Genomic DNA, 25,679 nt, shown 5'->3' with positions numbered 1-25,679 from the left:
GAGGAAGAGACTATCAGCCCCCCGCCGCTTGGTGTGCATCTCCGAGCGCAACTTGCTCCACCACATGTCAAATACATTCAACACACCTTGCCTCTTGCCTCTCCGTTGGTGGAACACCTCTGCCCCACATGACGTGCGTCACCTGCTTTACAAAAGTTGTGAAAGCCAGTGACATCACGGGTTAAGATGAGCATTGTACCAAGCTGGCTTAAAGCTGCACTGAATCTGTAGTAGCAATAGTTCGGTGACACATATCCTATGACACATAGCTAGCAAATGTTTTTTCTAGATGAAGACCGCTTTGACTTAAGAAAAGGTGCGAAAAAAGACAGGTACTTTTCTAATTGAAATAAATATTTACATCTAGTGAAAGAAAAAATTGTATTGAATCTTAACTTGTTTATTAAATCCTTTTTGTTAATGTAGGCCTTGCATATTTAACTATGAATCAAATTCTTTTTAGTCAAACTCTATTAGGAAAAAGAGATGTCTTTCCATCGTATTTCCCATCTTTTTCTAGGAGATGGCTAAATCAGAGAATTTTCCCTAGGATGAGGGAGAGGGGGAGCCAAGAATACGACAAAGTGCATCTTACGCCAACATTTTCCGCTATTCCTGGGGAAGGTCCTTCGTGCCTACCCGGATGAGGGCGGGATTCTCGAATTATATCCCACCCTGCGTCCAGGTATGTGCATAGATACCTTTTAACTTACTATTAATCAATCGAGCAAAGAGCGAACCATGGCCACATAGTAACCGAAATTTTAAAAACGCGTTTGGTAAAAAAGAAATAAATAGTAAGAAAAATTGCAATTTGGAGCTAATTCGGGAATCGTAACTATTATATCGATTAATCTGAATAGTAAAATGTTATTGAAAAAAGAAATTGATGAGAAATTCAAGAAAGAGCTTGAAAACCCTCGAATTTCGTAGCAGATCAATAGGGGGTATATCGCTGGAATCAACATGATCGAAAAACACTCCACAGTAAAATTACCGTCCTTGAAGAACAAGGTAGATCACTTTTTTACATGGATAGCACTGATGTTTCCTTTTTTCGTTTTTATTTTCTACAAAGGCTAGCAAGCTACCCAACGTCGTAAAGAGATGTTTAACGACTCATTTAAAAGATGCTAACCAAATATATGTGTCTTTTTATAGATTTGTGCAACAACGCCATTAATAAGTGGCATATAGCATCAAAAACAGCACTTTTTGGTCCAATTTTTCTAGTGGTAAAAAGTGTAACAAGGGAACAAAATAATCTCCAAAACCCATCAAAGGTTTACACTCTCCTTCCTTTATAGACCTACTCCACCTCCCACCTCACCCCCTTAGTAAGCATCACAAATAGTCTGTTAGGTAGCAGAACCAGCAGGCTACTGCAGCACCGTTAACAGACGTTGGATGGGTGATTTCTAAGCTGTTGAGCATATCTACGTACTTTTTAAATTCGTCTCGACAATGCGATCGTAAAGTGCCGCACGGCACCAAAAAAAAACTCCTTGGTGTCACTTCTGAATTTGAACAGCTGGAGTAATAAAAACAATACAATTATAACCACTATAGTTAAAAATACTTGACTGGAGGTTTACAATCCCCCCCTCTCTTGTATACATCCCCTCTCCCGCCCTCTTAGTAAATTAACCAAAAAGCATGTTTAAACAACTGCCTAGCAGAAAAAACTTTGAATATAGTTTTAGAATAACAACTGTTTTCCATGTTTATCTTCACAGTAAAAGTTAATTACAAAAGCCTAATACCATAAATGAATATGATTCTAGCCCATTTATCTGATCTTGGTACATTTTAAACTGTCTCAGCCACAATTGCCAAAGAGACCCTACGAAGGATCGTGTCTTGGACACAAGGAGGTTGAACCGAAGACAGGTTCGGAGGTTCGCTATTTTCTAGTTTGCAGAGCAAGAAGAAGACATAAAACGTTTTTTCTTAATTTACTCTCAGCTGAAGCTACAATTATTCTTAGGATGAAAGTTATGCTTGAGTTATATTTCAAACTATTTTATTAGAAGTTTCAACAGCAGGAGTCCTAGGACAGATAAGGGCGGGAATTATTCATCCTCTACGCTCCCAAGTGCAAGAACATTCAAAAAATGAAATTAAGCTATATGCTATTCATTCCTCATACGACTGGTCAGGCGGTTTAGATGGCCTCTGGTTTTCTTTAAATGGACATATTAGCTACCTTAGATCCTCTTGTGCCTCTGGAGACGCTTCGGGCCTCCAAGAAAGGTCGCGTCATCTCCCATCGCTACGACCGTTCAGACATTCACCTGTTGAAGTTGGAGCCAGGGTTACCAACTTGCAAACTTTTCGAGTGAAATTCACCTTTTTTTTTACCTCAGAGGGGATATGGAATAGCGAAATACCTGTTTTAGGTTGTCAGTTTTCGTTCGCTTTAAACGTCAGTAATTGACAACTTCGTGAGAAGTACATTTAACTCCAAAACAGAGTTGCCAACTTGCACACTTTTCATGTGAAGTGCACTCTTTTTATCTCAGATGGGATGAGTAAATTTTTTGACTTGGAATCTTTTGGCGCAAAAATCGCTCCTTTTCGCCTTGGTTTGCACTCTTCTTAGATGTATACCGTTGGCAACCCTGGTTGGAGCGAGGAACTGTATCGTACGGTGTTTTGGGGACGTCTTCATCTTCTGATACCGCATTACTACCACTGGAGGATGACCTTCGGTTGTCGAGTTTCGAAACACGAATCATGAGTCCGCGGTATCTTCACTTCCAGTGTTTCATCTCTTCGATTATCAGTGATTGAACCGTCTTCTGTGTGCACGGTAACGTTCTGTATTTTTTTGGGTCCACTGTATATTTAGAGAGCGTCTTAAACCCGTACTTCGAATGCGAGGAGATTCTTTTTAAGTTGTTGGTCTAACTGCAAGGTTTTGGAACCACAGTAAAGCTATGCTAACCTTATCTAGATACACTTTAATTAGCTAAAGTTCGATTAGATCATCAAAATTTCAGCTGAGTCACAACTGTATCATTATTTTATACGACTCAAATTGAAAAAAAGAATCACGTAAAAACATTTATTTTTTAGAGATAAGGAGCCTATGTGCCCAATTAATGTTTTTACTTTATCTCAACCTTGTTATCCTATTTGAGAAAAAAAAATTCAACTAAATGATCGTCTCGTATGGAATTCTCCCTCAATCAATTTCTATTTAGACATCGGAGACGAAAAGCAAAGGAAGTCTTTATATCATGAAAAGGAAAAAACTATAGAAAGAACATATCTGAAGTAAACACGCTTTCTAAATTGCATAGTCAAATTCGAAGCTTGACTAATGCACAAACGATGTCAAAGCGATACATTAGCATCACCCTAGTAAAAAATCATGGGCCTCCCATGCATCATTATTTTACCTTTTGTCCTCCGATCATTTTGCGCGGAGAGCGTGGTCGGAGAGAATTGAGGGGGAGTGGTCTCATTCGATCGTAAATTGAAGTTTTCGTGCTCCTTTACCCCCGTAACCCCAACCCCAATGATTGGATCAATCCGATTTGATCAAATTTCTAAATAGCTGTTTTTTTTTTAAACCGTCGAAAGGTCTAATAAGGATACCTCCGGGTCAACTCCCACACTCACACAGGCAAGCTGTTCACTGTTCACAGATTGGATTTAGTAGAAAGGATGGGCAAGTTTGGTCTTGGCTGTCTGATCAGCTTGAAACTCTGAGAGATAGTTGGCCAAGACGTCCCGAAGGAAAATTTTTGAAAAAAAAATGCATAATTTTGTACATCAAAAAACATTATGTGCATACGACTTTTTCAGATTCATTGCCTGAAATGTCTCATAAATGGCTTGGGGGATCGAGACAAAACCTCCAATAAACTGGAAAAATAATTTAAAGTTGGGGAAGCATGCAGGGGTAAATAAAAGAAAAAAATATGTGGCTTATGTCTGCCAAATTAAGGCACCAGTAATATAAAGTTTCCCCTCATAACTGTCTATATTTGCATGTAGTTTCGCTTGTTTTTATTCTTTTTGATCAACCTTATCCCCCTAAGAATCAATTTCTTCGTAAGTGCATAGAGGCCTAAACCTTAGATGATATCCGATACCTTTTCCATTGGCGGCGTAGAGCATAAAAGAGCCCTGGTATGCAGGTGTGTGTAGCCGAAATTTATTCAGAATATAAAAAACTCAAATAAACTAAATAGCTTTTTTTTTCTACTCGGAAAAATCGAAATTTGAAGAACTGAAATGAAAGCCGGAGTGGCCACGACACATCTTAAAACTAGAAGGAATAAGTTTTATGTCAAGACCCTTCCATGGTTTCATTTTTGAGTAAAGACATTCTTATTTTTTTTGGATAGCACGAAATTTTTTCTAGTGCATTTGAAGTTTTACTATTTGTAGTCTCTGGTAAATCTTGCAATAAATTTTCAGCATTCACACTTAAAATTTTACAAAGATTCAACAACTACTCATAGTATGTCAAAACCATCAACTATTAGCAGATAACACATTAAATCGCTTTGTCATACCAAAAAGACCACTCCTACATCTCTTACAAACTATCCATACTAGATGTGGATGGATAATAGATCTTCAAATATTTGATTTCTTTAAAGTCAATAGATTGAGTTAAATAAAAACAGTTAATAAAACTGGAAGTTAGCAAAAAAAAAACCACCCTTGTTGAGAAAAATTGTTCAATTCGTCTCAAATATGCACTCCTGCGACTCAATGAAAGCTTTATTCACCACGATCGAATACTTTCATCTTAAATATAATAACATAATTTATTTCTAACCCGTCACAAACTCTTACAAAGAGAGCAACAAACTATGCGGAAAAAAAGAAAAAAGGAAAAAGAAAAATATACACGGAAAAATATACAACCATACGAAACACCACCAACAACAACAAAAAATCTAACTTGTAACCCAATTACCTTGTAGGGAATCATACAATATAAAAATTATAACAGCACAGCATAAAAAAAAGAAAACTATCATTAAAACAAAAACATTTCCAAAGGCGGTTCAACGGATATTCTGTAAGCTGTCAATTGACCAAAAGAGACTCAAGAACTACGCTTAGGTTAGATCTTAGAAAACCGGTTTTACAACCACAAAAACAAATGAAAGGTGACAGAAAGCATTGGACTTGTGTAATTTGGGCTACATGTTTACACATAAGGGGCGTGGGGTTAGCTTAGAGCCTCTGTCCGAATACTATACCCCCATTCCCTACCCCCTAATGTACAAATATATAGACCAAATTATATTCTTATATAAACTAAAGGATATATGAAGGTTACATTTCATTAGGATTAGCCTAAATTCACTTCTTAGGTGTGTCTCGTTTAATTAACAAGTATTGACATTTTTATACAATTGTCCTCTAAAGTAGTATGTTAACCTATTTTCTTTAAAATATACTTGCATAGATTGCATAATGGTAATTTAACACAATAAATACTTTGCTTCGGATTTTTTTTTTCTGAAGAGAGGAGGGCGGGGCCTGGAAGACCCGCCGCCTTACTGGTAACACCCCTTGAGCTTTTGCACTCAAAGTTCAATATAAAAAGGCAAACCAAGAAACCACAAAATACTATTCACGATGCTTACAATTATTGTTGCGTATTGACGAGATTGGAAAAAGGCGTTAAAAATTGATCGTGTTGCAACTGAGTGAACACTTTTGGATCACCTGACAACAAGCAATTATTGAATAGATTATTTTCTTTTTTAAATCTCCCAACACAGAACACAAAGGCAACCAAGCGAGCCTTTTTCTTGATGGTATGCATAGTAAAAAATAGCAACAACAACTACAAACATTTTCGCATGCTGACCAAGGCTGAGCGCACCGCAAGTACCGATTTCTTGAGTTTCTGCCTTCGGCCAGGAGTGCACATCGTGGCTGGGGGCAAACCACCCGACGCTTCCAGTATTTTCCCCTTAGATTTTCTACCTCGTCCCTATCACCCACTTCCTGTTGCTGAAATTCCTCCTCACTTTTACCCAATATCGGCACCCAGTCTCCCTACATCCTGATGTACTTTTGTTCAGTTTGGATCAGGACTCACTCACACTGTTTGTGACGCTAAAAAGGTTGTTTTCAGCAGGTAAAGTAAAAATTTTGTTTTTCAGTAACTGTTTACTTTTCCGGGGAAGAATTTGTTAGATCCTGCCTACGTTCTATTTAATCCTTTTTTAGCTAGCCCTTTTTTAAGAATTATTATGCCATGGGAGATCGATCAACCAGGGGTTGATCATGCCCCATGACCTACTTAGTACTTTGATAGGCCTACATTTTACTTATAGACTTATAGGCCTATCTTTTACTAACTGTTCTATAGGCCTACCTTTTATTTATAGGCCTATAAGCTTACCATTTGAATTACTCTTCTTAATTATCTTCTTCTTTTTTAGACGATTGAAGAATTTGTATCATATTTTCAATTGTTGATTCTACGATGAGAAATCCTACAAGGAAAAGCACTGAAGGCTCGACTCCTGCAAATGTGATGAAGAAGGCTGTGCTAGAAGTTGTTGAAGGAGCGACACTATGAGATACAGCTCGTTCATACGGCATAAGTCATTCTACTCTTTCACGGTACTTTAAGAAGCACAACAAGGATGAAGATGATTTCTGCCCAGACTATGGAAAAACTAACAGGACATTCACCAGAGAACAAGAAGGCTTGCTCAGCAAGTACCTAGTAACAGCATCCAAGATGCATCAGGGTATGACAAAAAGACAAGCAAGGAGGCTAGCTTTTGAGTATGCTTCGATTATTTGTGCAACGGTGCCCAAAAGGAAAACAAGCTTGCTGGAATTGACTGGCTGGAAGGCTTCAGAAATCGAAACATTGAGATTTCCCTTAGAAAGCCAGAGGGTGCCAGCCCAGCAAGGGCTACCAGTTTTAATATGCAGATTGTGATTGAGTTCTTCCATAACTTGAGATCAGTTTACCAGATGAACACCTTTGAGCCACACGAAATTTGGAACGTGGATGAGACCGGTGTTACAACAGTTCACGTTCCTCCCAAAGTTTTTGCAAGTAGGACATACTACCTCAGCTGAACGTGGACCTCTGGTAACAGTCATTGCTGTAGTCAATGCACTCGGGACTTTCATCCCCTCTATGCTGGTGTTCCCGCGGGTTAATTTCAGGCTGATCATATTCACTGGAGACCCAACTGGGTCAATTGGCGCAGCTAATCCCAGTGGCTAAACCTCTTCAGGAATATTTGTTACATTTCTGACCAACATCAAGAAGTTCTCAGGTTGTAGCAAAGAGAAGAAAGTTTTGCTAGTTATGGACAACCACGACTCCCATATTTCGCTTCTTCTCTCCAGTTTGCCAAAGACAATGGCATAGTTTTACTCACTATCCCTCCCCACACAAGCAACAAACTTCAACCATTAGATGTTTCGGTCTTTTATTCAATTAAAGCAGCTTATAACAGGGCCTGCGACTGTTGGACGATAAATAATCCTAGAAAAGTAATTGATATTTACGCCATTACTCAGACTGTAAGAACTGCTTTCCCTAAAGCATTTCAACCCATAAACATCAAGGGTGGTTTCCAGAAGACGGGGATCTGGCCTTTGAACCCGGAAGTGTTTTCCGAAGATTCTTTTTTGGCAGCCAACGTGACAGACAGAGACGACTTTTGTCGAGGTGAGTCAGCAACTCTTTCTGCTGATTCTGTGCAGGAAGAAGGAATCTCTGAATCCTTCGCTCAAGATGCTTCAGCGTCCTCTGTCGATTTTAGTAGCGAAAGAGCTACTCTATTGACTCCTGAAGAAATTCAGCTCCTCCTAGGAAAAATGACCCAGGGAAGGGTCACAAGAGAGTTAAGTCGATTGTGTTAACTGATACTACTATCAAAAATCAGCTTATGGCAGACATGATTCAAAGGGAGAAGAAAAAGAAAAAGAGCGAAATAAACAAGAAGCAAGCAGCAAGTGAAAAAGCTTGGGAAAGCGAATGCAGGAAGTAAGAAAATAAGCATATCTAGCGATCCTGCTGATTGCCCACTTAGATCTTTGGCAAAAACACGAAAAGTTCTCTCTTACATACATGTCCGACAACAGTTCAGAGAAGGGGGATGAACCCGAATACTGTGAAAGCGAAGATAGTTTTATAGAGACCATGTGCTAGTTGCACTTCAGAAAGTCACTGGTGGCACACTTTGTTGCTCAGATATTGTTCATCGACAGTTTGGACGTTAAAGTGAAGTTTTAGAAGCATTTGGCCATTGATAAATTTATTCCTATGGATGAGGTGTCATTTGTTATGAAGCTTGACTTGGTGCTTCGCCTCCCCAAACCAGTTCCTGTCTGTGGATCATCCCGTCAATCAGGGAAGTTTGCTTTTAGCATAAATCTTGCATTATTTTCACTTAAATCAGATGTTTTTTAGTGTTTTTATAGACTTGGTATTTACCAAGTGTTACATAGCGACCGCAAATTCTGTCGGTCTGTCCCGGTTTTGCTTGCTAGTTTGGACACTTCCGGATAAGCTAGAATGACGAAATTTGGCAAGCGTATCATTGAGAAGACAAGATTAAATTGGAAATAGTTCGAATTAATATAGAAATAAATTAATTTACGGTTAATTTGGAAAAATTAGAAAAAATGAGGATTTTTAACTTACGAACGGGTGATCGGACCTGAATAAAATTCAATATTTAGATGGATATCGTGTCTCAGAGCTCTCATTTTAAATCTCGACCGGATCCGGTAACACTGGGGGGAGTTGGAGGGGGAAACCTGAATCTTGGAAAACGCTTAGAGTGGAGGGATCGGGATGAATCTTTGTGGGAAAAATAAGCAAAAGTCCTAGATACGTGATTGGCAAAACAGAACGGCTCTGCTCTCTTTGGGGGAGTTGGGGGGAGAATTAATTCTGAATTTTTTTTTAAATGAGGTATTTTTAACTTACGAAGGAGAGATCAATTCTTAATGGAATTTGATATTTAGAAGGACCTTGTGACTCGGATCTCTTATTTTAAATCAAGACCGGATCCAGTGTCATTGGGGGATTGGGGGGCAGAAATCTTGGAAAACGCTTAGAGTGGAGAGATCGGGATGAAACTTGATGGGAAGAATAAGCATAAGTCCTAGATACGTAATTAGCATAACCGAACCGAATCTACTCTCTTTGAGGGAGATGGGAGGGGGACTAAATTCGGTAATTCGGAACAACTAGAAAAAATGAGATATTTTTAATTGGTGAAAGGGTGATTGGATCTAAATGAAATTTTGTATTTAGTAGAAAACGCTTGGATTGGAGAGATTGCGATGATATTTGGTAGGAAGCATAAGCACAAGTCCTAGATACATGACTGACATAACCAGACTGGATTGACTCTCTTTTGGGGAGGGTTAATACGGAAAATTAGAAAAAATTAGGTATTTGTAACTTACGAACGGGTAACCAGATCTTAATGAAATTTGATATTTAGAAGCATTTACTGTTTCAGAACTCTTATTTTAAATACCGACCAGATCCGGTGACACTGGGGGGAATTAGAGGGGGAAACCGGAAATATTGGAAAACGTGAAAATTAAGGTATCTTAATTTTACGAATGGGTGATCAGATCTTAATGAAACTTGATATATAGAAGAATCTTATATCTTAGAACTCCACTTTCAATTCGAATTGGATCCGGGGACATAAGGGGTTGGAGGGGGGAAACAGAAATCGAAACCAGAAATATTGGAAAACGCTTAGAGTGGAGAGATCGGAATGAAACTAGATGGGGAGAATAAGCACAAGTTCTAGATACGTGATTGACATAATTGGACCAGATCCGCTCTCTTTGGGGAGTTGGGGGGGGGATTTCCAGTGCTCTGGCGAGTTCGGTGCTTCTGGACGTGCTAGGACGATAAAAATTGATAGACATGTCAGGGACCTGCACAAATTGACTTGATAACATTCATTTCCCCGATTCGATCATCTGGGGGGCTGGAGGGAGAAAAAAAATTGAAAAAAGAGGTAATTTTAAATTATGAATGGGTGATCGGATTTTAATGAGTTTTGATATTTAAAAGTCTCATGTCTCAGAGCTCTTATTTTAAATCCTGACTGGTATTAAGCCTCTGATTTTCTTTTTACATCAATCTATTGATTCTTAGAATTTTGCTAAAGCTAATTTCATATGATCTCTTGGCTTTTCCGACCTCGTTACAAGTGCCATATGAACTCTTAGCTCTTGATACTTTTTATAGCTGATTTTTTTTATTTTCACTTTTAAATAAATGAAATCAATCAATAAGAAGATAAATCATACTGGTTCATCATGCCCCATGGGGTGGTTCATGGTACCCAGGGGCTGGGGTAGCTTAACCAAAAATCAAGTCTCGTAAAATCGATGGTGCGTTAGTTAGTATTAACCTAGGAAACAAAAAAAAATACCCAGAGGTAGCCCGATAAAAAGCTACCTTTTGATGAAAAAAGTTGCTGGAAGGTCTTAGGTTTTCTTTTAGAAAATCAAAACTGAAATTTGGTTCAAGGTACCCCACTTATAAAAATTTCCCCTGAAAAGTTTACACCTTGGAAAATTCCCCCTTCATAGAAAATTCTCCTCGTAGAAAGTCTCCCAAGCAAACATTCGTCCTCCCCTCCCCACCCGAAAAATGTCTACATACTTCCCAAAATACTAATAGCATCAAATACTATTCATAAACAACGGGCAAATTTTATAGCGTCAAGACCTTTCCCCAGAGGCTGTCGGGATCATGTTATCTCTAAAACATAGTTATCCGGCTTTTCAACTATGCTGAACAAAATAGCGATCTCAGAATTTTTGGTCGGACGATTTTGGGAAAAAATTTGGCGCGGGAAAGGGCTTAGTTGCCCTCCATTTTTTCATTATTTAAAAAGGGCAATGGAACTTTCAACTTCCATTAGAATGAGTTCTCTCCCGATTTTATAGACCCACTTGGTCTATATGATTAGTCTGGGGAAAAACAAAAAAACACGCATCCGTGATCTTTCTTCAGGCAAAAAGTTCAAAATTTCACATTTTTGTAGATTAGGAGCTTGAAACAACTACAGTAAGGTTTTTTGAGACACTGAATCTGATGGTGTGATTTTCATTAAAATTCTACGAATTTAGGGGGTCTTTCTCCCTTTTTTGAAAATCAAGCAAATTTTCTCAGTCATAACCTTTGATGGGTAAAACTAAACTTAATAAAACTTGGATATTTCAAATCAGAATAAAATCCAATTCTTGTGATATATCTATTGGTATCAAAATTTCCGTTTTGTAGAGTTTCGATGATTATTCAGCCGGGTCACTTCTTACTTACAGTTCGTTACCACGAGCTGTTTGATTAGGTACATTATCATTGTTTAACTACAGCTAGTTCCTACAACAACTACAGCTTAACTACAGCTTAGTTCCCACTGTTTAACTGTTTAACTACAGCTTAGTTCCCAACTGATTCCGGTTGTTGCCCCACCTAGGCAATTCTATATTCCTGATGCCACCCTTTCATTTGATTTTTAAATTTTGTTATTTAGAATTTTACTTGCATTCACCTGTTGGAAACTTAAAAGGCCGTTAAACATGGTGTTTTTTTTCTTCGGGTTGTTTCTCTAGACTTTATGCTAACGAAAAATATCACCTGTATAAACAACTTTTATTCAGTACATGAAGTTATTGTAGTAGAATAATGTATAATTTTGCTCTTTAAAACTATGTGAATGTGAGGTCATTCACATGAAAAAAAATCCAAATTAAGGCTCTAATGTAGTCAGCCATTTCTAGGCGTTTACCCCCTCTCCCCATAAAATACCAACCAAGGAAAATATGTGGAAAATACCCCCCCCCCTCTCCGTGGAAAACAAGGTTTCCAAATTTGAGAATATTATTTGAGTTTTTTAGTTTCGTTTGAAAAGTGCCAAGGAACGGGAAAAAAAAAGTGCCAAGGAATTTACACACCATAAGTATCTTAGAAACTTAGAAAAAACCGCAAATCCATTTTGTTGAAAAGACTTACATATGACCTTCTGCAATTTTTGGCTTTATAATTTCTGGTTATTACACCTTTGGTTGGTAGTGTGGTCCCAACAAATCCGAAGGGTCACTTTGCCCCTCAAAAAATTTTCCGGCTAATAATGCATTCTTTTTTCCAGTCTACAGTAAATTATTTTTTTAGGATGTGTTTCAATGGGCTTTGGAGTTTGGACACCCATTTAATGCCCTTACAAGTGGTTTATCATACAGATCCAATTGACATAGTTCATTCCTATTTCGGTAAGATTCAGGCCCTTCTTGAAAAACAAATTCGGGAGGGAGGTGATGGGGACAGTGTTAAAGCATCAATGCACAAAAATACTTTATTAAAGAAAAGTCGGATGAGAAATATTCACATTACCTGCAAATGGAAATACAGACGATTCTTCCGGACTCACATACTTTTGAAGACTTTTTTCAGAGTGGGTTGGTAGCATTTATAATAGAGTGAAAATCATAATAAAAATGGGAGTGGGTCGGAAGTTTTGTTTAGGAAAATTTAGATTTGAATTTACAAAATTCAAAAACGGATTTGTTTTAAGAGGCGGATAGGGGAATCTTGAATAAAAGTAGCAGTACTTTTCAATTTACAATATCTTGATATTAAAAGTCAAATCTCAACATTCAAAAAAGAAGTCAACCAATGTTGCATTTATTGGACTATGACTATGATATAGCATCGTATTGTATTTCAATAAGAACATTTTTTAGATCTGGACTAACAAATTCAGTTCCGTGATCCGTTTCAATTTTTCTATATGGATCTTGTTCAAAGATAGATTCAAGAGCTCTAGCAGCTTCAACACCTCTCTTTGAACGCAATGGAACGGCATATGCATAGCGACTAAAAACACTGATTGCAAATAAAAATATACTTGAGCGGGCTATTGTGACGTCTTTGAATCTCGTCTTGAGTCAAAAGATCTGCTTGTAATACATGCAATGAGGAAAAGGCTTTACTTTTTCGATAAAGACTACAGCGAAGTCAGTGATTTCGATGAAGAGTGTAGCTGGGTTCAGCGTTGCTGACTTTGCAACAAAATATTTACAGGGTGAACCCGCCGACACTCATCATCAAAATCATAAGAGTTCGGGATAGTCTTTATCGAAAACTTTAGAGTTACTTTAAAGTATAAAGATTCCCTATAATTCTCTGTTTGTCCACTTTATTTTTTTAATCCTGACACCCTCACTACCAATCATAGACTAGCAAAAAATGAAAATTCTTTCTTCTTCTCGTCACCATCCTATAGTCCTGGTACCCGATCAAGCTTGGTCACTATCGGCGCCTTAGAGATAGGAGAGGTGTCCAACTATAATATCTAACGAGAAAAAACGCTTTTCGAAATATATTTTTCTTATACAGTGATTCCTGATTCAATGAATGTTTTTGTGGGTATATGATCGTTGGCCCTAGTAACGTTTGCATGGGGTTTGTTTTTCATCAATTCATCTTTAATTTTCTAGTGATAATCTCTGCTAGTGCCCTTTTTATTTGCTTGTAGTTTCACTGTCTGTTACATAGACTGCACACAGGTTTTTTTTTACATAGATTGCAGTTTCGACACCTAGACAAGATATGTTGCAGAATAATACTAGATGAGTATGCTTTTCTTCTTTTCGCCCTTCGTTGAATGGTAATAGTAGGAGGATGGTAATAAGATTTACCAAGTGGTGACGTGTTACCAGCAGGAAGAGGTTAACCTTCGTTATCAACTATAAGTTTTAGGTTAACATTATATCACTTGGATTTTCTCGGTATTCTGAAGAAATTTAGCTCCTTACTGTAAAAAAAAACACACATACATATCCAATAGTGTTACAATTAGCGCTTGTATCACAATTCAAATATTTCTCTTTCTCGGCATTCAACGCTACTACAATGCTATCATGTTCACATGTCTTCTTGGAATATTTCATCTTCGCTTAAAAAAAAATAATAAGATGTAGATGCTTATCTTTCCGATGCAGAAATAATACTAAAGTAAATCGTAAGATCCAACAAGTCATGCACGTCACCTTCAATAAATTTAACAAGTCACGAAACTCCTTTAACGTAACAAGCACCTGCATCTCTTAGACAACATTTTCCTTTGCGTAACAAGTACCTGCATCCTGAAGAAAATTAATAACACCTGCATGTTCAGGGAATCGCCGTTAAACTTCTTTGTCATCTTAAATCATTTAGGAAGAAAAAAGTAGTTGATATGGGCCTTGTTAAATCCATAAAGTCCTCATTATTATGAAACTGATTTGTTTTATTTTTCATATTATATACATGGATGTGTAAGTGCATCAGATAATGCGAACGAGGAGCAGTTGGTCATTTTGTAGGCAGGGGGCTTCAAAGAGTGCATTTTAATGTCCAATTGTTCTCGATAATTTTGACTGCATATTCAAATTTTACCCAAAAATTTAATCACAACTCAACATTTCAATTCTTAAGCAAAAAACAACTGAGAAAGCCGCTTCCAATCAATTTACAATTATTGATATATACCGTTTGGTATATATCAATTTGGGCTGAGTATGATTGGAAATACGGATCATAAATTAAATAACAAAACAGATTTTGTTTGACTGAAAGTGAAGAGCAACATTAGAACTTAAAACGAACAGAAAATATTCCGAATGCAATCAATAATGTCACACATCTTTATCCTGTCAATTGGCAATCGTCCTTGGGGTTTTCATAATTTATTCCTCAAGCTCACAGATAAGTCACAGTGAGACGGCGAAAGTTGTGATTTGTTCAAAACCCTAGGACCCGGGAATTTGATCAAATCACTAACAAAACTAAGCTTAATATGACTTTCGTTAGATCTCTTATTTCATTTTTTACTTCAGCAAAGCTTCATATTAAGTTCTGGGTGAGTTTATTAGCCAACAGAAAAGTTTGCATTTAACACTGGCGGCAGTTAGCGGGGGGAGCACGAGGCACTTGCCCTCCCCTTAGATTTCAAAAAATATCTTCTGTTTTTATAATAGAATTCTTTTTAATTTCCATCGAAAAAAACTGAAAACGATCAAATTGCCTCCCCCCCCAGATCTTTAAAAAAAACCTTTAATTTCCATGAATTGGTGCAACAGGATCTTTGCAAGACCAAGGCATACACCGGATAATTTAAGGATAGGGGGATTCATAAAGTACTTGCAAACAGAAGCTAGACATAAAGATGTGTTATAGCTTTCGTAGTATCCGAAGAAGAAGATTAGTAATATGAAGAATAAAGAAAACTGTTTGAAGCCAACAACCTTATTGTTTCGATGACAAAAGTGGCAGGCTTACTTAAACCAGGATTGGTAAGCCAAATGGCACCTCCCAATGCACTCATATTCAGGAAGACATCAAATGTATTGAATTTGACGACTGAGAACCAGTAAGCAGCTATTACCAAAAGAGTAACTCGGAGCTATTTTTAAGTGGGGAGCTGCTTTGGTTTTAAGTATGGAGCAGCAAGCTTAATTAAAGATTTACTATTGCTGGAAACTTACTTCTTCGAACCAAGGTTTTTTTTTCGCAAAAAGCATATGTAAGTCTACAAGTCATCTGAAAATGGGACTTACTCCAGTTTTGACCTCCCCCATTCTCTCAAAGGTACTTTCCACTAACAAAAAGCAAAAGACATATCCTAAACGACAGAAATGAATACGGTAACTACACTTACCGGTGGTCCACCAACCGCACCAGCACTAGTCTGGTTAGGTTGAGGTCTGGCAGCTACTTGCTGATGAACCACATTTTGTCCCGACTGAGATTGTATCACAACACTTTGCGCTGATACTTGGGGTGCTGCCTGTAGTGTTTGTCCTTGTCCCTGACCTTGTTGTGGTGCATGGTTTACTCGTAGTAACTGATATTGGCCGTTTTCTGTCTTGAGAAGGAGGTGTTGACCTTGTCCGGCCGGCAAACCTTGGAGAGCAGAGATAGGGATCTAAAATAGAAAAAATCAAGCTTTTTCCATTGTTCACTATGAATATCCTTCGTCTTATCAACAAAAGGTTTGATAAAAACCAAAAAGATGTATGATTAAGTTAAGGCCGTATCCAGGGGGTAGGGGTTTTGAACCTCCCCCCCCCCCCAGGAAAACAATCCTAGATATGGCCCTGAAATAAGCACTTTTCGATTGTCTTTTTAGTTTCGATTGAAACTTTTTTTATTTAATTTCTGGACGTTTTTTAACTAATGCATGTTTTGATCTTGGCTCTCCGACCATAAATAATTAAAAAGAAATTTGTATATTAATTTTTTTTGCTAAATGGCTTTCTCATAGTTTTAATTGTAAGATTTTGAGAAAAAAGGAGCGAGGGAGGAAGCCTAGTTGCCCTCCAATGTTTTTATTACTTAAAAGGGCAACTAGAACTTTTAATTTTTTGCGAACATTTTCATTATTAAAAAATATACGTAATTTAAGAATTAACTTACGTAACGAACTTCTATATTCGTATGTTTTTATTGCGTATATGAGGGGGTTCACCCTCGTCGATACCTCACACTTTAAACTAAAGCTTAAATTTTGTCCCAATTCCATAAGAATGACCCTTGAATCACAAAGGCCGTAGAATAAATAGTTGAAATTACTAAAAATACTTTAGCGTAAAGAGCGAGGTAAACCCCTCATATGTGTAATAATTTCTGCTCGTTTTAAGTTTTAATGCTGCTCCTCACTTTCAGTAGAAAAAAACTTTTCATATTTATTATTTCATTGTTTTTTTTTTAAATAATACTAGAAAATCCTGCGCCCACTTCATTGAAAGTCTCTTCCCCCATGAGAAGTTTTTCCATGGAAGATCCCCCCAATTAACCCCCCCCCACCACCCCAACTCTCCCCCCAAACCAAAAAATCACCCTGAAAACGTCCGTACACTTCCCAGTAACCATTACTATATGTAAACACAGGTCAAAGTTTGTAACTTGCAACCCCTCCCACGGGGACTGCGGGGGAGTAAGTCGTCCCCAAAGACATCGTTATTTACTTTTTCGACTATGGTGAATAAAATGGCTATCTCAGAATTTTGATCCGGTGACTTTGGGGAATAATTGAGCGTGGGAGGGGGCCTAGGTGCCTTCCAATTTTTTGGGTTACTTGAAAAGGGCCCTAGAACTTTTAATGTCCGTTAGAATGAGCCCTCTCGCGACATACTAGGACCACTGAGTCGATACGATCACCCCTGGAAAAAAACACAAAAAACAAATAAACAAACAAATAAACACGCATCCGTGATTCGTCTTCTGGCAAAAAATGCGAAATTCCACATTTTTGTAGATAGGAGCTTGAAACTTCTACAATGAGGTTCTCTGATACGCTGAATCTGATGGTGTGATTTTCGTTAAGATTGTATGACTTTTAGGGATTGTTTTCCCCTATTTTCTAAAATGAGGCAAATTTTCTCAGACTCGTAACTTTTGATAGGTAAGACTAATCTTGATGAAAGTTACATATTTAAAATCAGCATTAAAATACGATTTTTTAATGTAACTATTGGTATCAAAATTCCATTTTTTGGAGTTTCGGTTACTATTGAGCCGGGTCGCTCCTTACTACAGTTTGTTACCACGAACTGTTTGATGTACAACCGATTTGTAACAGCCTATCTTTGCACCCAACAGGGTTGCAAAGATAATGATGAACCATCCACAAGATTGATTCGGAGCTTCGTTTGGGCTAAAGACAATACTTTTGCAGCTCAGATTTTACTAATGAAGCACCTTTTACAAACCCTCCCTCCGGTCAAACCTGTGATTACCGATACGTACTGCCATTTAGCCAACTGCGAATATGCATGTCAATTTAGTGTTTTCACAACATCTTACTCATAAATTAAAAAAAAAATAATAAAGAATACAGCATATGATTTTACAATTCCGACCGGTATTGCTGATCTCAGTTCCATGACTCTTCAGCAAGGAAATTCAATGGGGGGTTGGGGCCAGCCATCATGTGCTTTAGCACACTCTTCCTTTTTACCTTCCCCATGTTTATCCAGGCACCTCTTTAGAGCTGGATCGACTTCGGCGGAGCTTACAGAGTAACGTCACATAGCTCCGATCAAACTAAATAACCAGCGAACAAGGACAAAACCCCAAGTCCTCACGGACAAAGGGTTTCAAGTCTAACACGTAAGGAAACGAGTAATGACGAGAGGGGTAAGGACCACTGGGTTAGGATGGCTCTCGTCCTAGCCGAGAGCCCTGCGAGAGCTATCAAAAGCCCAACGGCTCTCGTCCTTACTCTTGAATTAAATAGAAAAAAAACAAGTTTTTCAAGTAAAGGTAAGGAGCAACATTAAAACTTAAAACCAACAGGTATTATTACGCATATAAGAAGGGTTGCCCCTCTTCAACACCTCTCTCTTTACGCTAGTTTTTTTAGTATTTAAAAAAAAAGCTTTTTATTTTTCTAATTAAACGAACATAGTATTTCAGGAGTCGTTCGTAAAGAATTGGGGCATAATTCAAACTTTAGCTTAAAGAGCGAGGTATTGAGGAGCTGAAACCCCTCATATACTTAATAATTTATGTCCGTTTTAAGTTTTAATGTACCTCCTCATTTTCACTTGAAAGAAACGAGAGAATCCTACAGTAGAGTTTTCGAGCTTTTATGTACAAAAATGTGAAATTTACATCTTTTTTTTGCCAGAAGAGAGATCAATGATGCCTGCTTATTTGTTGTTTTTTTTTTTCCCAGGGGTGATTATATCGAACCAGTGACCGGGAGATGGTTCGTTTGATCGGAACTCAAAAGTCCTAACGTCATTTTTAAGTGACCAAAACATTGGAGGGTAGATAGCCCTTCTTCCACGTTCATGTTTTCCCAAAGTCACCTGATCAAAATTTTGAATTAGCCATTTTGTTAAGCACAGTCCAAAAATCTAATAGCTATGTCTTTGAAGATGACTTAACCCCCCACCGTCCCCGGGAGAAGGGCTGCAAGGTATGAACTTCCTCATTGTTTACATATAGTATTGGTTATTGGGAAGTATACAGACGTTTTCAGGGGGGAAGGATTTTTCTGATGGAGGGGGAGGGTATGGGGATTATGTGGGAGAATCTTTCCGTGGAGGAATTTTTCATGGTAAAAGGGAATTTTATATGAAGGGAAAGCCGGATTTCCCAGCAGTATTTAAAAAAACATCACAAATTAAATATTTTAAAAATATCTACTGAAAATCAGGAGCAACATTAAATCTTAAAACGAGCATAAATTATTACGCATATGAGGGGGGGTCACCCCCTCGACAATACTTCGCTCTTTACGCTATAGTTCTTTTTCGTACTTTTAAAAGAGCTATTCATTCTAATTAAACGGTCTTTGCTATTCAGGAGTTATTCTTAAAAAATTGGGGCAAAATGCGAAATTAAGCGTAAAGAGCGAGGTATTGACGTGGAGGCGACTCCCTTCATATACATAACAATTTCTGTTCGTTTTAAGTTTTAATGCCGTTCCTTACTTTAAGTTGAAAAAAACTTCTTTTTTTATCAGCATAAAAAGCCGATTCTTTGGATATATCTATTGGTATCAGAATTCCGTTTTTTAGAGTTTCAGTTACTACTGAGTTCATTACCACGAACTATTTGATCATACAAAATAACAAGTCTATTCGAGCCAAGGATAAAGTTTACATGTTTGAATGATAAGAGGGAATCCTAATGAAAACATATACTAAGAACAATAAAAAAAAATATATCAAACGCATCCAAGCACTATTCCCTTGAATTAGTACATTTTTATCTGATCTTCATTGTCCTGATTGGAAGTCCTGGAATTCTTCAATTAAGATTCTGTCAAAGATACCTATCAAAGTAGGTAAAAACAAACCCAGGTCACTAATTTAGTCCTTCCAGATTTTTTTTTTCATGCTGGATAAGACTCGTGACCTGTCCTGACTTTTGGAATCATTTCAATTGTGTTTCAGATCATGGCAAAAATATATCTGAATATGAATGGGCCTTTGCAAGAAGGTGGTGGCAAATTATGATTAACTCGGTCCAAGGGAGGTTGTCAGGAAGAGCCCCACACTTATGAGATGTCACCCTCCAAAATGCCAACATATGCAAGAAGCAATTAATTCAGACTCTGAATTAAGTACTTTTTACCAATGAATACTAAAAAGACTGAAGAGAAGGATGAACCAGGGAATTAAGCAATTTCTCTATTAAGCAACAGCGACGTCAATTGGGAGAGGGGGGCTGTCCCACCTAAATCCTGAAAATACTTTTTGCAGCATTTTCATTAAGAAAATGCTTTTATTTGGTATTTTCACTGTAAAAAACGACAACTTTGAAGCCTAGATCTTGAAAAATACACTTGTCCCCCCCACACTCCACCTAAATTGTCGCTAAATAGCGCCAGTACACAGCAATAGCAGGAAATTAAATTCAAGGAATAGTAAGTCCTTAAATGGATTAATATGCATGTAACACAACGAAAAAACAAAAAACAAAAATGTTATGGAATACGAACTAAAAAAGATGCATAAAAAGCTCATTTTAAGCATTCAAGAAGAAAAAATATGAGCTGCTAGACCAATCGCCAACCAACATATAAGATTAAAAAGAGACCATATCTGACGCCTGGGAGTCAAAGCACAGAGAAGAACACCAATATAACATGAAACCGATACTCAGCTGACATCAATTCCACAGAGGAAGAAAAAAAGCAACTAGCTATTCTCTTTGATTCTTAACTAAATAGTCATTAAGAGTCCTATTAGAAGTACCAAAACAAGTGGCATCCCTGCGCCGAAGAAGGTGGGGAATTCCAAACCTGTTGACAAGCAATGAGGGGGTTGAAACCTTGCCGTAAAATAGGGGTAGAAGGAATGCAGATATTATGTTAAAAACGAAGATTATATGGAGCTGAACCAGAAATCAACTGAATAAATTTTTGTAAAGATTTTAGAAGATTGCCGTGAAGCTGATCAAAGACAAAAGAAGCACAAGAAAGAATGTAGATAGACTGTAGGCTTAGGAGCGGTTGGTGTCCATAACCAGACGCCGGGCTTTTTTATGCGTGACAGCATTGTTGAAGGAAAAGTAGCCATCCATACAATGAGGCGATAAGACACATATGACTGAAGAAGGCAGAAAAAAAGAAGCTTCAGAATAGATCCAGGAAAGGTGTGTCAAAGTGTTGGAATGATACCAAAACTCCGTGAGACCTTAAACCCTAAGTATGGCTACATTGTGCTTAAACGAAAGGTTCTCATGGACTAGGATGCCAAGAAACCGGAAGAACCGATCCTCTGGTCTACGCAAGGAGCCTTGTGACACCTGAGGCTGTGTAAGCTGAGCGAAAGCTACATCAATTCGCGAAAAAATAAGAAAATGCAACTTGGCAACATTCAAGGCCAAGTGATCCGCATCAAAGCATAAAATTATTCTCTCAAATATTGCCACCAGGTTAGACCTGATATCCCATTCTGGATGATCACAGCCTGCAGCATACTAGAGATCTGGTGTTCTATACTGCCGAAATCAGATCACTGATGTAAATCAGAAATAAAACGGGCTAAGAACAGATTCCTGAGGGACGCCGTATTCGACTTAACAAGGGCTCCGGAAAAGCGGATCAATTGAATTAGTCTACCAGAAAGATATGATTCAAACTAAGAGAAAACATTCTATCTTATACCAATATACAATAATATCCAAAGAAGAATCTGATGGGTCAAAGAATCGAATATTTTACGAACATAAAAAAGCTGACGGAACAAGACCAGAATCTATTGCCGAATGAATACGCAAGTACGCTCTTTAGAGTGATTCAAGTCCGAACTGGAAATCATGTAAAAAAAAATCTCTGGCATCCAGAAAGTAAGAAGCCTAGATTGCCTGGTCTTCTCAAAAAGTTTGCTTAAAAGCAGCTAGTAGAGGAATTGGCCATAATTAGCAGGATCACTCCGAGACCCATCTTACTACAGCACATGAACCACTAAACAGCACTATAATAATACAGCCCAAAAATTCATATGGTATGACCCGTCTTTATATAGCGCAAGAACCACTGTACAACCCAATAATGATATAGCCCAAAAATTCATATGGTATGGCTTAGTAGACATTAGTCTTGTTCTTGAATTTGTTTCTTACCCAATAAAAGAACAATTACAGAGGCAGAAGAACAAAATAAAGTGGAAAGTAAACTTTTAAAAATACATCAAACTGGAAGGTGGATAAGAGAAAAAGAAAGATCATCTTTTTCCTGCCTTATAAGCACATTTATGAAATTTTTGGGCAAAAATTCTGTTTTCATAAGCAGTAATATTCTTTTTCATAGAATTAACAACTGTAGTAACAAAATTCTTAATGCACTATATTCAGCAGTTTTTACTGATTACATTAATAATAACTGTTTTCAGTGTAATAACTGTTTTCAGTTTGTAATAACTGTTTAATCTTTTAATCGTTTTCAGTTTGTAATAACTGTTTTCAGTTTAACTACTTAACATGCAAGCATTCAGCTTAACAGCCAAGTTTACTGTTTCTATTGATTTGCAAAATAAAGTGGAAAGAAAGCTTTTACAAATACATCCAACTGGAAGTTGGACAAATTGTAAGGACATGCTCTTGTTTAGCCACCTGTCAAACTTTGGTAAACTATCAGTTGTGTCATACATTTTAGCAGCAATAGTGTTTTATATTTACTGTAACAAATATAAGACTAATTGCATTGCCTTATATGTGGTATGCAAAGCTGTATCCACGACTTTTGTTAAGGGGGGGAATACAAAAACGCATAATTTTTTGTTTATATGCATTTTGATACTTTTTTAAGAGTTGGCCAAAAATTTCGGGAGTTTCAAACCCAGTAACCTCCCCCGGAAACGGCCTTAGTGGTATGTTTATAAAAATTCGTTTGCAGATCAGCCTGTTCAACAAAAATATCTTTCCAGCCTAGGTTGCGAGGGAAGTTATGAAAAAACGAAAGAAGAAATAAATTAATGCAACATGCTAAATACAACAGAAATGTTAATTTGGTTTGGAGGAGCAGACCCACAAGATTCCCTTGACATGCAGTATATGTCTACATCTGCCAATAAGTGATTAATGAATGTATACCGTTTGCAGATCAGCCTGTTCAACAAAAATATCTTTCCAGCATGACAAAAAAAATTTAACTGACACTCTTTTAGAGAATTTCTCAAACATATAAAATTGTTCTAGGAAAATTTAAAGCATAATTTCCAAAAACAGATTATGAAGAAATAACTATTTTTGGTAAAATTGAAGTAAACACAGTTTCTGCTACCTAGTAAAATACAGGGGCAAATCTTCTATGGGGCAACCTCAAAACCGCAATTTAGTTTCTTCAATAATCATGTCAAAACTAAGATAAACCTGCACAATTCAAGCATCCACAGAAGCAGGTTAGTTTTTTTAAGTATATTTTTGCCTTTATGGTAAAACAAGGCTCATTTTTCACTCGATTGGGAAAATTGACTCTGACTTCACCCCCCCTCCCAGTCATTTTGAAGAGATCACACCCTCTAGTAAAGTACTCGAGTTCAAAGAATGAAACTTTTTTGAATAAATTTTAAGCCTAACTCATGCCTCAAAAAGGTGTTTTTAAGTCCTATCTCTGCTCTTTCCTTAATTCCAATGCTTAGGAAATGAGAATGTTGAAGACACAATTCCTAAGGTCTGAGTAGGATTTTAAATACAATTGTCAAAACAATTTAGTTTTTTTTATTAAATTTCACAATTTTAAAGAACATTGGGATTTTTTTATTAGGGCTTATTTTTCTTAATTTTTGGAAGCTTTTGCAGTATTATTTAGCAAAGGGATAAAGCTCAAAACCCTTTTCTCATTACTCATTCTCAATTCAGATTTATTTCTGAAAATTAAATTTTTTTTTAACACAAAATTTGTCAAGGTCTCGTCAAGTTGAGGGGCCTTTGGCGGGGGAAGTACTAGAGTAAAATACAATCATAGGACATAATTATGCTATGGATCCACTCCTGCAAGTTTTATTCACTTGACTAAACTAATTTCCAAGATAGGAAAAGGCCCATCATACAGAAATTCATCCATAATTTTATACCAGGCATTATACATTGATATCCATGACTCTTTAATATTTCTAGCAGTGAGAAAATTCTTTTGTTGATTTGCTACCAACATCTTCAGAGATAGACTAGCCCAGAAGAGCATACAGGTAACCAACACCCCTTCACTACACTTATCAAAATCAGCTTCAATCTAATTCTTTTCCAAGGGGATTATTCACTTTCCACCACCTGGGACACATCTCAGAACACCATGGGTGCTGCACAGTTATACCATGCTGCCTGATGAGTGTGATGCACCCCCCAAAATGGCACCCTCTTGCTCTTTTTAAGCTTGCATATTCTTGTTGTTGTTTTTCTTGCCTTATTAGCACATTTTAAAAATTGTTGGCTAAAAATTCTGTTTTCATAAGCAGTAACATTCTTGTTAATAGAATTAACAACTATAATAACAAGATTCTTACTCTACTATATTCAACAGTTTCTACTTATTAAATTAATAGCATTATTTTAAGCTTAACTGCTTAACATACCAGCTTTCAGCTTAACAGGCAAGTTTGCTGGTTCTATTGGTTAGCATTATTTTTCCCTTAATTATCATCAACAGTTAGTTTGTAACTAAAAATGATATCAGTTTGAAAAAAAAAAAATTCTGTCATATTCAGGAATTAGAGGGTGACAGGAGAGGGAAGAAACAAATGCAGATCCAGGAGGCACAGGGGACCCCAACCCCCAAGATTTTTTTCTGGCATGCTCATTTCTAGTTTTTTTGTGCTCTTTTTTTAGAATAAATTTGTCAATTTGGTCAATTATTGGCACCTTTCTCACATTACCCCCCCCCCTCCAAGATTTTGTGCATTGATGCTCTTGTCACATTGGGCCTCCTCCAAGATTTTGCTTTAGATCTGCCCCTAGGAAGAAACACAGTTAAACTGGAAGCAACTCTGATAATACAATAATAGAAAATTTATGAATAGCACACAATTAAATAAGAATTGCTTTATTTGTTTTTATTTCAAAAGGGGGGCATTAACAAGGTAGTTATCTAAAAGAATGTCTTTTGCAACCAGAAATACTAAACATTTGTTAAAACTGGCCAACCACTTTTGCATATAGACTGATTCTTTGATGGAATCCATTATTGAAATATATAATGAAATCAAGAATGTTTACTTAGCCTACAGGCTTTAATATAAACTAGAACACTCAAGTTTAAACTAATTTTCTGTAGAAAATTCTTTACTTTGTTATTTTTGTCATAAGTAAAGCTATTTAGGCCATAAACTATTGCTGAAGTGGTTAGCTCTAATTTATTTACTCAGACATATAATATAGATGGTAAAAAAAAATGCAAAATATTTAAAATCATGAAGAGTTTTAGTTGTAACTAGGATGTTTTTTTAATCAAATTATCAAGTTTACTTCCATTATTATCTACTTTTTAAAATCATTTCATACAATATTTTGGTAAATTGTTACATTCTAAATTAAAGACAAATCTGAGACTGAAAGAACAACCCATCAAAATAGGAGCTAAGACATAAAACATATATGTTAAACTTAAGGAGAAACACAACCAAAATGTTTCATAACATGCTTGAAACTTCTTCTACACTAGTCATAGTTGCATATTGCTCTT

General features: G+C 37.0%; 1 protein-coding gene across 1 annotated transcript in view; it reads right to left on the bottom strand.

Moving 5' to 3' along the window:
* LOC136043669 (transcription initiation factor TFIID subunit 4-like) overlaps positions 1 to 25,679 on the bottom strand; it is a gene marked incomplete in the record, with an annotated part of 105,488 nt that overhangs the window by 78,014 nt on the left and 1,795 nt on the right. Inside the window, 1 exon segment of the mRNA XM_065728564.1 lies at positions 15,699 to 15,965. Within this exon segment, the coding sequence (XP_065584636.1) occupies positions 15,699 to 15,965 (267 nt within the window).

This window comes from Artemia franciscana, unplaced genomic scaffold (assembly GCF_032884065.1).
Source record: "Artemia franciscana unplaced genomic scaffold, ASM3288406v1 Scaffold_805, whole genome shotgun sequence".
Lineage (NCBI taxonomy): Eukaryota > Metazoa > Arthropoda > Branchiopoda > Anostraca > Artemiidae > Artemia > Artemia franciscana.
Note: the sequence above shows the minus strand (reverse complement) of the source record. Positions and strands in the feature narration are given on the sequence as shown.